The sequence below is a fragment of the Eleginops maclovinus genome, chromosome 20 (assembly GCF_036324505.1).
Source record: "Eleginops maclovinus isolate JMC-PN-2008 ecotype Puerto Natales chromosome 20, JC_Emac_rtc_rv5, whole genome shotgun sequence".
Lineage (NCBI taxonomy): Eukaryota > Metazoa > Chordata > Actinopteri > Perciformes > Eleginopidae > Eleginops > Eleginops maclovinus.
In genome coordinates this window covers 19,162,485-19,175,868 of record NC_086368.1, presented here as the reverse complement: position 1 = coordinate 19,175,868, position 13,384 = coordinate 19,162,485, and the positions used below count along the sequence as shown (strand labels likewise).

The following is a 13,384-nucleotide window of genomic DNA, read 5'->3' as shown; positions in this document are numbered from 1 at the left end:
TTGGCAGATACAGTAACTAAGGAGCCATCACCTCCTGTAAGATCCATACAATTTGTTTAAGTAGATCTCAAACATAATTAATGAGATTGTCATGTTTTACAATACTAGCTCTTTAATGTCTTACTTATGTTCATAGACCTCTAAATGGATAAAATTGTTCTTCGCAGCCACTCATTATTCACAGCGGGGGTCTTTCCAGTGTGCAACTATGTGGTCATCTTTGGTATTCACCCTTTAAATATTCTATTGCTTTTCAGATTTCATCTCCAAGTTTCCCAGTGGTGGTGAAGATAGGACACGCCCACTCTGGAATGGGAAAGGTAATGTTGAGTAATTTAATTTAAAAATGATAAACTTACGACATGAATGATTAACCTTCTGCTAATTACAGTATCTTACATTCAAGCCAACAGTGATGTCTTGTTTTAATGGAAGACACGCATCAGTAAATTAAGAGAAATACCTACATGTTGCATTATCTGGAAGTGCCATTGGGAAGGTCTTTAAGATCCCTTTGTGTGCCAAGAGATAGTTGAATACTCTGAGCAGGATCACATCTGGTTTGTTTGACCTGTATTGTGTTTTCTCTGACAAACACTACCTCTTAATGTCCCCTGTGTTCCTCTTATCTGTTTTTCTTTATTATTTTATGACTGCAGCACATCTTTTTTATTCTCCCTCAGTCTTTGTTTTGTCCTTTCATTGTTCTGGTATTGATTGACAACTGTGTTAATATTTTCTGGGTGAAGTGTTTATCCTCTTTTCACCACTTCTCATCGATCCAGCACACATCGTTCCCCTGGACTGCTCAATCTGATATTGTCCTCCTGCTGTCTAACTGGGCCTTTCGTTATCCTTCCACCACATCTCTCACAGACCTGTGTTATGCTACAGAGCAAATTCTCTGTTTATTAGGAATCAAGAAAGACGGTCCTTTCTGATAAATAATGTACAGTTTTGTTTGTATTAATCTGAATCTCACTTTAAGGACATTTACTGTGACTACTACAGATAGTAATTTATTTTCAGTGCTCCATATCGATCCAAGTCTTTTAATTAGGTCTGCATTATTGACGATTTGAAATTACACAAGGCACAATCGACACTAGAAATGCTACCTTTATGTTTTTGTTAAATAGCTAGCATTTTAAGTTTTACTAACATAAGGATTTGAAGAATGGGGTATCAGATCTCCTATGTTTGAAGTGCACAAAAGTCTATTGTTTTTGCCCAAGAAAGATATACGTTTTTTATTTGTGAGCCTTAGCGGGGCTGATTTTGTAACTTTTAGACAGAGCCCAGCTTGCTGTTTACTCCTCCTTCCCCTCTCTATGCTAAGCTAGCTGTTGATCTGTTAAGCTCTAGCTTCATACTGTTTGATGGACAGACATAAGAGTGGTATGAGCCATGTAATTCCCCCCGAAAAATGTACAATCTTTATTCACAATCAGAATCAGAATACCTTTATTCGTCCCACAGAGGGGAAATTTTCATTTGTAAGAGTCAAAGACAAGTTTAATGTGATCACAACCAAGACAGAAAAAATATATACAAGCACACAATTCACAAAATACACAAAATAAGATCATCAGCCCTAATTTCAATAATGTGTGTTTTTCCATGTTTTGTTCCTCTGAAGGTCAAAGTGGACAATATGAGTGATTTCCAGGACATTGCCAGTGTGGTGGCCATCACTCAGACCTACTGCACCACGGAGCCATTTATAGACGCCAAATACGACATCAGGGTCCAGAAAATCGGAGCTGACTACAAAGCATACATGTGTGTGTTCTCATCTTTTACTTAAGTTCATATTATGTGTGTTCTATACCTGAACTCCAACATGTAATTGTGACAGTATTCCAATTTAAACAGATTTTTTACATAAATACCTTAATTTGTTCATAGTAACCGGGAGCAACAGCACCATCACAAGGCCAAAAAGGATAGTAAAACATACATGCTGTCACTTGCATCAAGTTTCTAAGGACCCTATACACACAAATATGATTTTTCCCATGTAGGAGATTTTCTCTTGCAATCATTTTTAGATTAGTTTGAGGAATAACAGCGAATCCAGTGCTTAAATGAATAACTTAAATGAATTGAGTAGTTTGAGTAGTTGCTGTGCGTAATCTGTGCATAGAGTGTAAAACAGAGAGTCTATGGTAGCTAGTGTCTTTATCTGGATGTTGATCAGCCTGATAACCTGCAGCTGTGCCTTTTGCCTGAATCTCTATCGCCTGTTTTTACAATTTGTCTGTAATGATTTAACACACAATTTCCTCTTTTTCTCCAGGCGAACATCCATCTCTGGTAATTGGAAGAGCAACACCGGATCTGCCATGTTGGAACAAGTAGCCATGACTGACAAGTGAGCACTGCTTCCACATTAGTGATGCTCCGGCTGCCTTTGTGTCGCACACTTAACTGTTAGTCACTTTGAGCTCACATAGCAGATTCATTGGGCTGAAACCAGTTCACATGAGTAAACACAGATGTTTGGGAATCAGTAAATGATTGCAATGGATTGATGCTGCACTGTGAACTCGTTTTTTTCTTCGGCTAAGGAAATTCCAATTTGCACATTGAGCTGCTTTGCTCAACCCTAACCCAAACAGTGTTGTTGTTTTTTTCCTTTAACAGCAGTTACAGATGTAAATAAAAACAATAATGCTGCATGGTGTTACTGGCAAGCCTTACAGATACTAAATTAAATGTTAAACAACAACTATTGAGTTGTATTATGTGTAATGTCGTTAAATAGATGAAATGGATGCACCAGTAGCAAACAGTACCAACATACTTATTCTCATTTTACAAAGTGTATCTGATTTTTCCTACAGAATAAGGGGCTTCTACTTTCCATCATTAAAGTTAATCTTTCCAACCCTTAAATTACCTTCATGCCATAACGCAAATCCAAAAACCATTATGATAAAAGCTTCTTTAAACAGTGAGACCCTAAAGAGAGTAAAGTTAGACCTTAAACCTTACAAATGTAATCTTAGATTATCTGTAGAAAAGTAGAATACCTGCACAAGTACATTTAATTGTCCTTTTGGTCAGTAGATATATTATATTTTGAGCCCTAGTGTGATTGTTTTAGTTTTCCAGACAGCAAATGCAATGGACCTCTTTACAGCAACCAAAGCCAGAAGCAGCACCTTTCTGTGACACCTTTCCTCTGACTTTGCTAAAGTAATACACAAGTCAATATTTCTTATTAACTTGTGTCCATGATCAACATTTGACAGAATAAGCAAAATGGTGTAAAGAAGTAAGAGTGCTTACCTTCACTGCATGTTGTGCTTTATACCTGCAGCTCTTCTTTACTCACTTCCAGTGCAAACTCTGCTGCTCAGCCTTGTTGCACACACATTAGTGATACCCTATGTGTTTTTCTTTTTCCATTTTTTGTGATAGGCTACTTTTGCAGAACTAATCCAGTTTTTTTTATGGCAGGTATAAACTTTGGGTTGATACCTGCTCAGAGATCTTCGGAGGGCTGGATATTTGTGCCGTCAAAGCCATCTGTGGCAAGGACGGTAATGACTACATTACTGAGGTAAGAAAAAACACACAAAGAAGGGAAGGAGAAAAGTCTTATGTTACTGCTGCCGTATTCTCACTGTATTTTCCTCCACCTTTCATTCACTGTACAAACCTGTTGACATCAGCCTGTTAAGGAAATACTCTGATTGAACCCAACCTGAATACAGATTATTACTATATTATTATTGTATTATAATTATGAGTTTTATAACTAACATCTGGTGTTAGTTATGAAGGTTTTGTGTCCTAATTATCTATGGCCCACCTTTCTTGGTATTTTGCCCATTTTGACTTTCACTTTTTTCTTACTGCTCATGGGCCAAACTTTTACTCACCTTGTTTTGGTCTTTGCAGGACCCATGGACTGTAATACAGCTGGTAGAGTTAAATCTGAAAAGCAGGTCATGGGGTTAACACCAGGCTCATAGCCCAAGGTTGCAACCTGGGGCTTGGGTGCAGGGATGACTGAGACTCTGGCAGAGATTCTGTTTCAAATTCAGACTCAGATTGAGAGAGAATTTTGACTCGGATGGAGAGAAACTCAACTTGAAACATAGTCAGGTTTAGGCTCAAAGGGACAAACAGGCTATGACAGAACAAAATCAAGCCTAAAATAATAAATCGAGACTCTAGTAGAAAAATAGCCCAGGAATACAAGGCCACGATGCAGGTAGAAGGCTAGCCCAAAAGGAATTAAGCAGTATGCTGGTCAAAAGGGAAGCTCCGGAAATAACCAAGCAGAACGAAAAGACACTGGAGAAAAAAACACAGCCTGAGGACCTGAGGGACTAATTTGGCCACAGGATTAAGCTGTTCAGTGGCCAAGATTTCTGTGAGTTTAAGGAACAACTGAACAAGCCACAAGATGGAGAGCTGCATCTCTCTTGATGCATTTTGGCAGTTACTGCAGAGCCACTCTATGGTGTGGGTCATCTCAGCCCACTAAGTTGGGGCGGTTTTTGCCAAATTTCTGGCAGCTGGCACTGAGTGGCTGGACCAAAATATAAACAGTGATACGGCACATATGGTTAGCGTGGCAATAGAGGACCGTTTTAGCTTAATTTATGATTATGAAGTAAATGTTGATTGCACATTGTAAATAATGGCACCATCTGTATTTTGATTGGTTCCCTGTAAGCATCACCTTCAATATGCAATTGTGTCTGCCTCTGGGTCTCGACCTCCTGGTGAAAATAAACACTTGATTTAAGGCCAGAAATGGGAAGACAATAGCACTTGCTTTGTGCATATACTTATAAAAGTAATCAAATAATAACACAAAGGCTTTTTAGTCGGCACCAAGAGGCCAAACTCATTATTTCTCCCACATCACAGATATAACAGCTTCACTTTCTCTGTTCTTACGTTTCACAGTAAAAGTCCTAGACATATACGGTGCTGCCTACCAGAGAGCATTTTCCAAAGGGGCAACTCAACAAAACTGTTCTTTTTACTTAGCTAGTTCAGTAAGCTACTGGATGTGTCTGCTTTGATCACAGCACTAAGATCAGGGTTTCTATTTTGTTCAGTTGTTTCTTGCTTTGGACAGTAATGTAAGCGAACCTGCTAGTGGTAGCCATATTGCTAACGATATATAAACAAGTTGATTGATCTAGTGCAATCCATTTGTTCTTGCTACAGAGCCTAACACAAAAATACCACTGGGAAACATAATGGAGGAGAAAGAAGTCTGTTAGCAGTTTAAAGACAGTTTGCTGTTTAAAAGTAAAAGAAATTGAAAACTGGTATTGAAACAAGCAAACACATCCACTGTTGCTGTGATAGGACAGCAGACATATTTATTTATATAGAGTAAATAGATGATACACGTTCCTGAGGATATCAGACGTCTGGCAGGGGCCGAAAACTCATCTCAAGGAGGACATTGAGAGGAGAACTGAGGGATGACAAAGTTTGAACAATTACGAGAACAAATCTCAGTGAGACAGTCTGAGGCTGAAGTGGACAGAGGTGGAAATGATATAGGAGCCACAATGACACCTGCGGTTTCCAGGCAATAATCTAAACACCCCACTTACACTTTGAAGTAGGCTGAATGTCAGAAATAATCAGCACTTCGGTGAAAGGTAGATTAGATAGGAACATTTTAAAAGACACGTCATCTCCACTGGATAAACATTCTGGTTTTTATAACGATGCTACACAATTGTTGATTTGATTTCCAGTACGGATGTTGTCATAATCTCATTTTCTGTCTTATCCGGCATATATTTACATATTTTAAAACAAACACTTATTTTTCCACACCAGAGTATCCATAAAAGCTTGCCCATATAAACTAAAACAATGCTGACCATAAAACATCAAATCTTAACAAATAAATACAACCTGAAGGAAGTTACAGTCCTATAAAAACCACTACAGAGCTTTGTCTAAACAGGATGTTTTGACCACTGTGCCGTTTAACTCCTTTGTTTGCCACTGCTAACTTTTTTTTTGACATTACCTTCTCACTAAAGAAGGCACACAGTTTCTGATTTGTTGTCTGTGTCCTGTTTTTCCAGGTTGTGGGTTCATCTATGCAGCTGATCGGTGATCACCAGGCAGAGGACCGCCAGCTTATCTCAGATGTGGTGCTGGCTAAGATGAACCAAGCTCTGGCCACAAGGTCATCTAGTGCTTCCCGCTCACCGGCTCGTTCCCCTCAGGGCCAGAAGCCAACAACTGTGCAGCCCCAGCAGGTAGAGGCTGAAATAAGACCAGTGTAATGTCAAACTTAAGCTGAGAGCATTTTACACGGCAGTCGTTGCTATGTGTTAAAACAAAATTGCGCAGTAGTATTTAGTATTTAGAGGCTGTGTAAACTGTCAAATGAATAGCTAAAGACAGGCTATATCAAAGTCTAAATTTGTTATTAATATTTATTTGATAGCCTAATTTCTACAAGAAAAATTCATGCTATGCTAAACAAATTGATTTCCATTTCCATAAACAAGACTTTTATGCAGAAGGAATTAAAGGCCTGCCGCAATTATGTGCTGGTTAAGCGATAAAAGCAAATAAAAGCTATGACAATTATTACAATTTAATAGTATCGGTGAAGGATGACAAAAAAAATAGATTATCTAAATGACACATGCTCATACAAAATTTGGTAACATTCTCCCTGTGAGTATAAGGAAAGGCATGTTCATAATCCAACAGGTCTGCAGGAAAATAACTTTGGTATAGCCCTTCATACTAAAACCTGCTTGTTTGCCTTTCTTCCCATTCTCCCTCTTTCCATTTTTTTTCTATCATTGATTTTCCACTCTCTCTCAGAGCGCTGCCCCTAAGGATGGACTGCCAGATCCAAACAGGACCTCAGGCCAGCGCCCTCAACCTCAAGGTTGTCTGAACACTGTTCTCCATTGTAATACAATTGCTGCCACTGTAGGGCCAACGTATGTCTAGGTACCGTATTGGGAAAATGTTTTCTAACGTTAAAAGGAACCAAGAAATAACATGTTGCATAAAAGAGATACTGAGAGTTAGATTTTTCTTACCGGGAGCAATTTCCCCTCTTTCCAGTCTTTGTGCTAAGTTAGCTAACCTGCTGCGGTGCTGTCGCTTCATGTTGACCGTGCAGAAAGGAGAGTGGTATCAAGCTTCTAATCCATTTCTTGCCAATCAAATGTGTTTGAGTCTATTCTCAACTATTCCTTTAAGATTAAGAGCAATTTGTGCACCCTTGCTGTATGTCTGTGCCTTGAAACTAAACTCGTCCATTGTCCAGGAAAATAATAAGATATTCGCTGTCTGTGTGAGCTACGTCTGTGTCTCTCTTTAACACAAGACTAAGAAGCAAATACAGTTCAAAACTAGGCAGTTAGCCAGCCTGTGGCCTTTATGTGGAATGTGGTGATTTTTGTACTCAGGGATGATGTAGATAGATCGATAGATTACTTTATTGATCCCAATTTGGGACATTTTTTCATTGTGTGTTAAACTAAACGTGCCTACTAAAAGCTGTTATCAAACATCATATGACTTGGTACATTAACAAAACCATTATTACTGCATGTTTGTTTATTAATCTTGAATTAGAATGTTTAATTTTGCATGGATATGGTAAATGCCAAAGTAATTATTGTCGTAGGCCTATTTAATATATTTCCGTTGGTTTGTTTAGGGAGGGTGGGATTTTATGTCTCACAGGAGATTTGATCATGTGCCAACAGTGTTGAGATTTTAAGATATTCAAATAGGATTGCTGTATTCGACATTTTGGATTAAAGACGACAATCTAGCCCTGAAAGAATTTATTTCACAGTCGCAGATGAGCTGATTTATAGTGGAATGTTCTGTTTGTTTTGAATGCAGTCTGATATAAAATGTAAGATCTCTTCATAAATACGCTGCGCATGATCACTGTTCAAGTTCTGTTCGGCTCAGTTGCATTTCACATAATGTTTAATGGCTTCTTTATCTTTCTTATCATATTAAGTTCTGTAGTATTCTATGGTGCAAATACATTTATCGTATACACACAGATAAAAAGAAAGGCCGATTTACAAGAACTGAATGTTTTGTGAATAACAGCCTGTTGTGTCTTTTGTCTTGAGAAAAGACAAAGGGGCTTTATATGGTACACAATACATATTTGTATTGGCTAATATAAACCTGCTTAGATGATTAATGAAGAGTTTCAAAGATAATAAGCATCTTTTTTTGTCTTTGCATGTTCATTTCCCAATTTGCTTGGATCCAGATCACTGATTTGATAATTTTTTGATCTGGAAATAAGTAATACTGTGTTCTTCTGTCTCAATCTTTCCTGATTTACATGAAGAGATTTGATCCAGCACCAACACATGTTAGAGGCTTACGCACTCAACAAATACGAGTGGGTATTAAAAATATTCAAATATAATAATTATATAATCAAAACTTAAACAAGTAATCCAAGGTTTGCATCCAAGCAAATCCATATGTTGTCAAATTTAACAAATAGTATTTTCTTTGGTTTGTGAGTCCCAAGCAACCATTGGGGATGCTTTGTGAAAACTCCTTAAACGTAAGACTCTTACCCATTTGCTGTAGCTTCCTTTACAGTAATGACTAAATGACAATGTGTGGGATGAATTTTCATCAAGGACTTGTGGTCATATCCGTGATAAGTGATCATGCATATAATAATAATAATAATAATAATAATAATAATAATAATAATAATAATAATAATAATAATAATAATAATAATAATATCAATAATAACTTTATTTATACAGCTCTTTTCAAAATAACGTCACAAAGTGCTTTACATGGATTAAGAACAGGCCATTCAGGTGGCAAAAAAGGATGCAGTCAACAATTCCCCAAACCCGCTCAATGAAATATACAGCATTTCAACAATAGCAGTTGTAATGTCATAATAAACATTCACAAACGTATACAGTTAACATAAATGAATACACTTTCCGTGCTGTCTACAAATACAGCTCTATATATTCTTTGTTTTAGGATATGATTTAGACACCCAACTATAGTTCTGACCAGGAAAATGAATCAGTCATTGGAACATCGTCCCTGTCCAGTCACTTCCTACACAGCATGTATAGTCATGTGTTTCTTTTCTGCTACGTGAAAGGTTGCTCTGCTGCCTGAGGTTGAGTCCACGATTGCTGCTAGTATTGTTTCTCCTGGTTCTATCATCTCTCTCTCTGTTCTTTACATTTTTTCTTTCCCATCCCTGTCTTTTTGCTTTCCTCCCTTCATCTCTTTTTCACCACACCACAGGTCACATGAGTTGTTTTGCATAAAAGCAACCAATACTTGGCATGAAGGGCTTGTCACCACACCTTCTCTTAGCCGTTGATCTGCCGCCACCTGCTGGTTATTACTGTCCAAATATTCAGAGCCTGTTTTGCTCCAGTTTGTTCTTGACGGATGAGTTGGTTAGAGTTCTTTGAATGTGAGAGGTTGCTTTGTGAATGAGCATGTCGAGACTCAAGCTCATTACATATATCATGTTCTGCTTTGGTTTTTTGGTGACTGTTACAGGTGCCTGGTTTTAGCTTTTTAGCCTCTCATGCGTGTATGTGTTGTATAATCATTCAAGTATAATCTGATACATTTATATTTTAATCTTTTAGGTGCACCAGTGAAAGCACAAAGTGTGAATACATCATCAGAGTCGGCAAAGAGAGCGTCTGAACCGGTACCAAACCCCAGCCAGGCCCAGAAACCTAGCCCAGGGCCAGTTCAGAAAGCAGCTCAGGCTCAGAAGGCCCCGGTCCAGAGGGCCGCCTCGGTCACAAAGCCGCCAGTGCCGAGGCCTCCTCCCCCAATGCTGAGAGCCACATCTGTCGCAAAATCAGCCACGGATTCTTCCTCCACCCCGGCCCAGGCCAAAGCTTCACCACCATCCCCAGCTAGAGCAGCCGCAGCCGCAGCAGCCGCAGCCGCAGCCGCTCCACGCTCTCCCCCAACCAAAGTAGCAGCCCCAGTCCAAGCCCCAGCCCCAGCCTCAGTCCCAGCTTCATCACCTGCCACTGCCCCAGCTCCTGTGCCAGCCCCAGCCTCCCCCTCAGCCTCAGCCTCAGCCTCAGCCTCAGCCTCAGCCTCAGCTCCTACCACAGAGCAGCCCAAGCCCCAGCCTCAGGGCTCCCCTTCCCCAGCTCCTGGCAAACCAAAAGAGCTGCCACCCAAACCCACACCCCCTGCAAAGCCAATCCCTCCCATACGCAGGAATTCAAAGCCACAGATCCAGCCAAAGCCACAAACCCCGCCCCCTGTCAAAGCTTTACCTAAACCCCAGCCCGCTGCCCCAGCAGATGCCTCCGCAGCCCCTGCCCCAGCACAGGTTCAGTCCCCGCTTAAGGCAGAGTCTCCGGCCAAGGCTCAGCCACAGGCCAAGCCGGCCTCTCCTTCCCAAAACCCAGAGCCTGTCCCAGCTGAAGATGCAGAGGCCCCTGCTGAGGGCGAGGCCGCTGTGGAAGAACCAGGATCCCAGCCAAAAACCCATCCTCTTCTGAAGTAAGAGCCGTCTTGTCAGCACAATGGGCCACACTTTGTGATTTGAATACAAAATTGATATAAATATCTAAAACCATTCTCTGATAATTTATCAAAAATACTCATTGTTTTCAAAGTGTCTTTAAGTGTTTCAGTCCAACTGGCAATGTACTGAAATGATTAAATAAACACTTTATTTAAACCCTCTTATATTTAGCATTTATAAGCAGTATATAAAGATATGATATGTGGTTTACTATAAAATCATTTCAAGCAGATGTAAGGTCAATTTTCTTTCTATTGATGAATTAGTCAACAACTTTAACTCTTCTCTGTGAAAAGCTGTCAGTATATTAACAGATAAATAAGGACGATAGTAAAATAGATTTCATAGGAAGTAATTATTGCAATCACTTGAAAATGTCCTTATATCTTCTTATATCTAAATTATAATGTGCTATAAACAATATATTACATGTTCATATATTGCTTATAATCAGTGGGGGAGGGGGGTAAAGTACAATGTCAACATTTAAGAATGTTTTCAAAGATCATTGTACAGTATAGTGTTTCTGACTACCCTCCTTACTTTTCCCTCTAACTTACTTTATTTACTGCGTCCCGTCCCTCCTGCTCTCCCTCCTCGCCCATTTGCTCTCCCCCCCTCCCTTTTTCCTTTTTTCCTCCCTCCTCCCTTCCCAGTAAGTCCCAGTCCCTGACCAATGCCTTCAACGCCTTCAGCGACTCCTCTTTCTTCCGCGGGGCCTCGAGCACCGGAGGTGACGGCCAAGACGAGGCCAAGGCTGAGACCATTCGCAATCTCCGAAAGTCCTTCGCCAGCCTTTTCTCTGACTAGACACAATCTGTAATCAGCCCCTTTTGGATCCTGCCTCCCCCCTTTTACTGTTGGCCAGTGATTGACTTGATTGATATTTAATGTGAACAAGTCTGAGATTAAACTTTCTGTGTTAACTGTACTGTATTCCCTCTGTCCTGAAACCCTCGTCTTCCCCACTTTCAAATACTCAGTGTGAGTAACATTGAGGCCTGCTGGGTAGGATATTCAGAGATTGATGCTGTGCCAGAAATATTGGACTGAAGGAGTTACGTCATTGATATAGACAAAAATAGAATAGAATAACAACATATTTATTTTTCCCAGAGCAAACTTTAAGGAACTCTTTCTGAAGTACATACAAATTCGAGACTACAGATGAAATGTACATACAGTATATATATATAAATATATACAGTATATATATATATAAACAGTAAATGAATACAAAGATATATAACTTTAAAAGGGAGATAAGCCAATTATATGAAATAAATAGTGAAACATTTTTCCTTAGCTTTTGTCAGTGACATAACTCTTTCATTAAGTGGCTAGAGTCATACACATTATGAAAAAAGCTGATAAAAATCTGATTTTGATGTTTTATGGTTTCCCCCACAGTGAATACGTTTTGGTCAGTAAGTGAAAGTATGTGAGTAAAAAAAATTAAAATACCACTTCGAGGATTTTTTGATGGGGAAATCCAGCTGTTGTGTCTCTTGGCTAATGACTACTGGGCTCGTCATTGCTGCCCCTTTTTTGTCTAAATGCCTTGAAGTGTAATGTCATGTTAGGGAGTCCGAAATATGTGTATGTTCATCCGTGTTCAGTTGTTATGCATGGCTCCTCCAAGTGGCTTGGTGTGACTTTTGGAGAAGAAGGTGAACTGTATCATTGTTGAGCCCTACGCTGCCTCTCTCTCTCTCTCTCTCTCTCTCTCTCTCTCTCTCTCTCTCTCTCTCTCTCTCTCTCTCTCTCTCTCTCTCTCTCTCTAGATGTTGTAGCTTTATTGTGAACATGTTTTCAATTCAGCTACATTTGTTAGCTGTGCAGACCTGGGTCGATTACAAATTGAGATTCATTCCTTCACTTCAAGTGTTGGATTAAGTTAAGTATTGCAGGCAAGATTTATTGCCAATGGTTTGAGGATACTGGTGACTGAACAAATCAATCCTGATAAGTAACTGAATGCATTTCAAAGAGTAAAAAGGCACATCTGTAGCTGTGACTGGTGATTTCTTGTTTCACCTCTGTGTAGATCTATCAACAGTATTGTAATTTGTTGATTATTCTCATGAAGACATTGAGACAGTAGTGCAATAACACCTCAACTTAACTGTTGAGTGCTGTCACCCTATTATAAATATAAATACATACAGGATATGTGTATATGTTACCTTACTCTTACATTCCCTTTAAGATTCCTTTCAATCACAACTTTCCAGGTTGCTTTTTACAGCAGTCATTACACTGGTTTCAGATGAATATACCATGTTTAACTTCTGTGATTAATCCTTTTTGTGTTGTGGGACTGAATTTAAGGCAACCTGGAATGGACCCAGTATGATGACTGATCATTTTCAGCTCAGTTGCTGCATTTCAAGATCATAATGGGTAAAAAAAAAAAGAAAAAAATCTCAAAACTTACAGAAAGAACCGCTTATCAACCTGTCTGCTGATCCATTTCCAGTACTACGTTGCAAGTAAATTAAAACATATTGTATTTGTATGTAAGTGTCATCTCAGGAGTTTATTTTTTGTAATATATTGATTGATTGATTTATATTTTTGAGGCTCCATATTTATGGTAAAGTATATATTGTTTGTTTTGTATTGTGTTTTTATTTGTAACATACGATACTGCTTTGCATGATCTGGTGACTGATGATGTTTTTTTCTGTACAGATAAAAGTTAATAAAGATGTGGTTCCATCATTCCACTGATTCATTAAATACAATTCAGGCTTTTTCTTTTGTTCGAAGGACCACATACTTTTCTAAAAAAAAATAAATAAATAAATAAAATTAATTAGTATG

At 39.0% G+C, this 13,384-nt stretch overlaps 1 protein-coding gene across 1 annotated transcript in view; it reads left to right on the top strand.

The window, feature by feature from the left end:
- Positions 1–13,267, top strand: part of syn2b (synapsin IIb) — a 62,409-nt gene extending 49,142 nt beyond the window's left edge. The window contains exons 6-13 of the mRNA XM_063911309.1: positions 258–320; positions 1,640–1,782; positions 2,300–2,374; positions 3,466–3,568; positions 6,081–6,257; positions 6,838–6,904; positions 9,651–10,533; positions 11,215–13,267. Coding sequence (XP_063767379.1) covers positions 258–320; positions 1,640–1,782; positions 2,300–2,374; positions 3,466–3,568; positions 6,081–6,257; positions 6,838–6,904; positions 9,651–10,533; positions 11,215–11,368 — 1,665 coding nt within the window. The 3' untranslated portion in view covers positions 11,369–13,267. The remainder of the gene's footprint in view (positions 1–257; positions 321–1,639; positions 1,783–2,299; positions 2,375–3,465; positions 3,569–6,080; positions 6,258–6,837; positions 6,905–9,650; positions 10,534–11,214) is intronic.
- Positions 13,268–13,384: the final 117 nt, after the last annotated feature.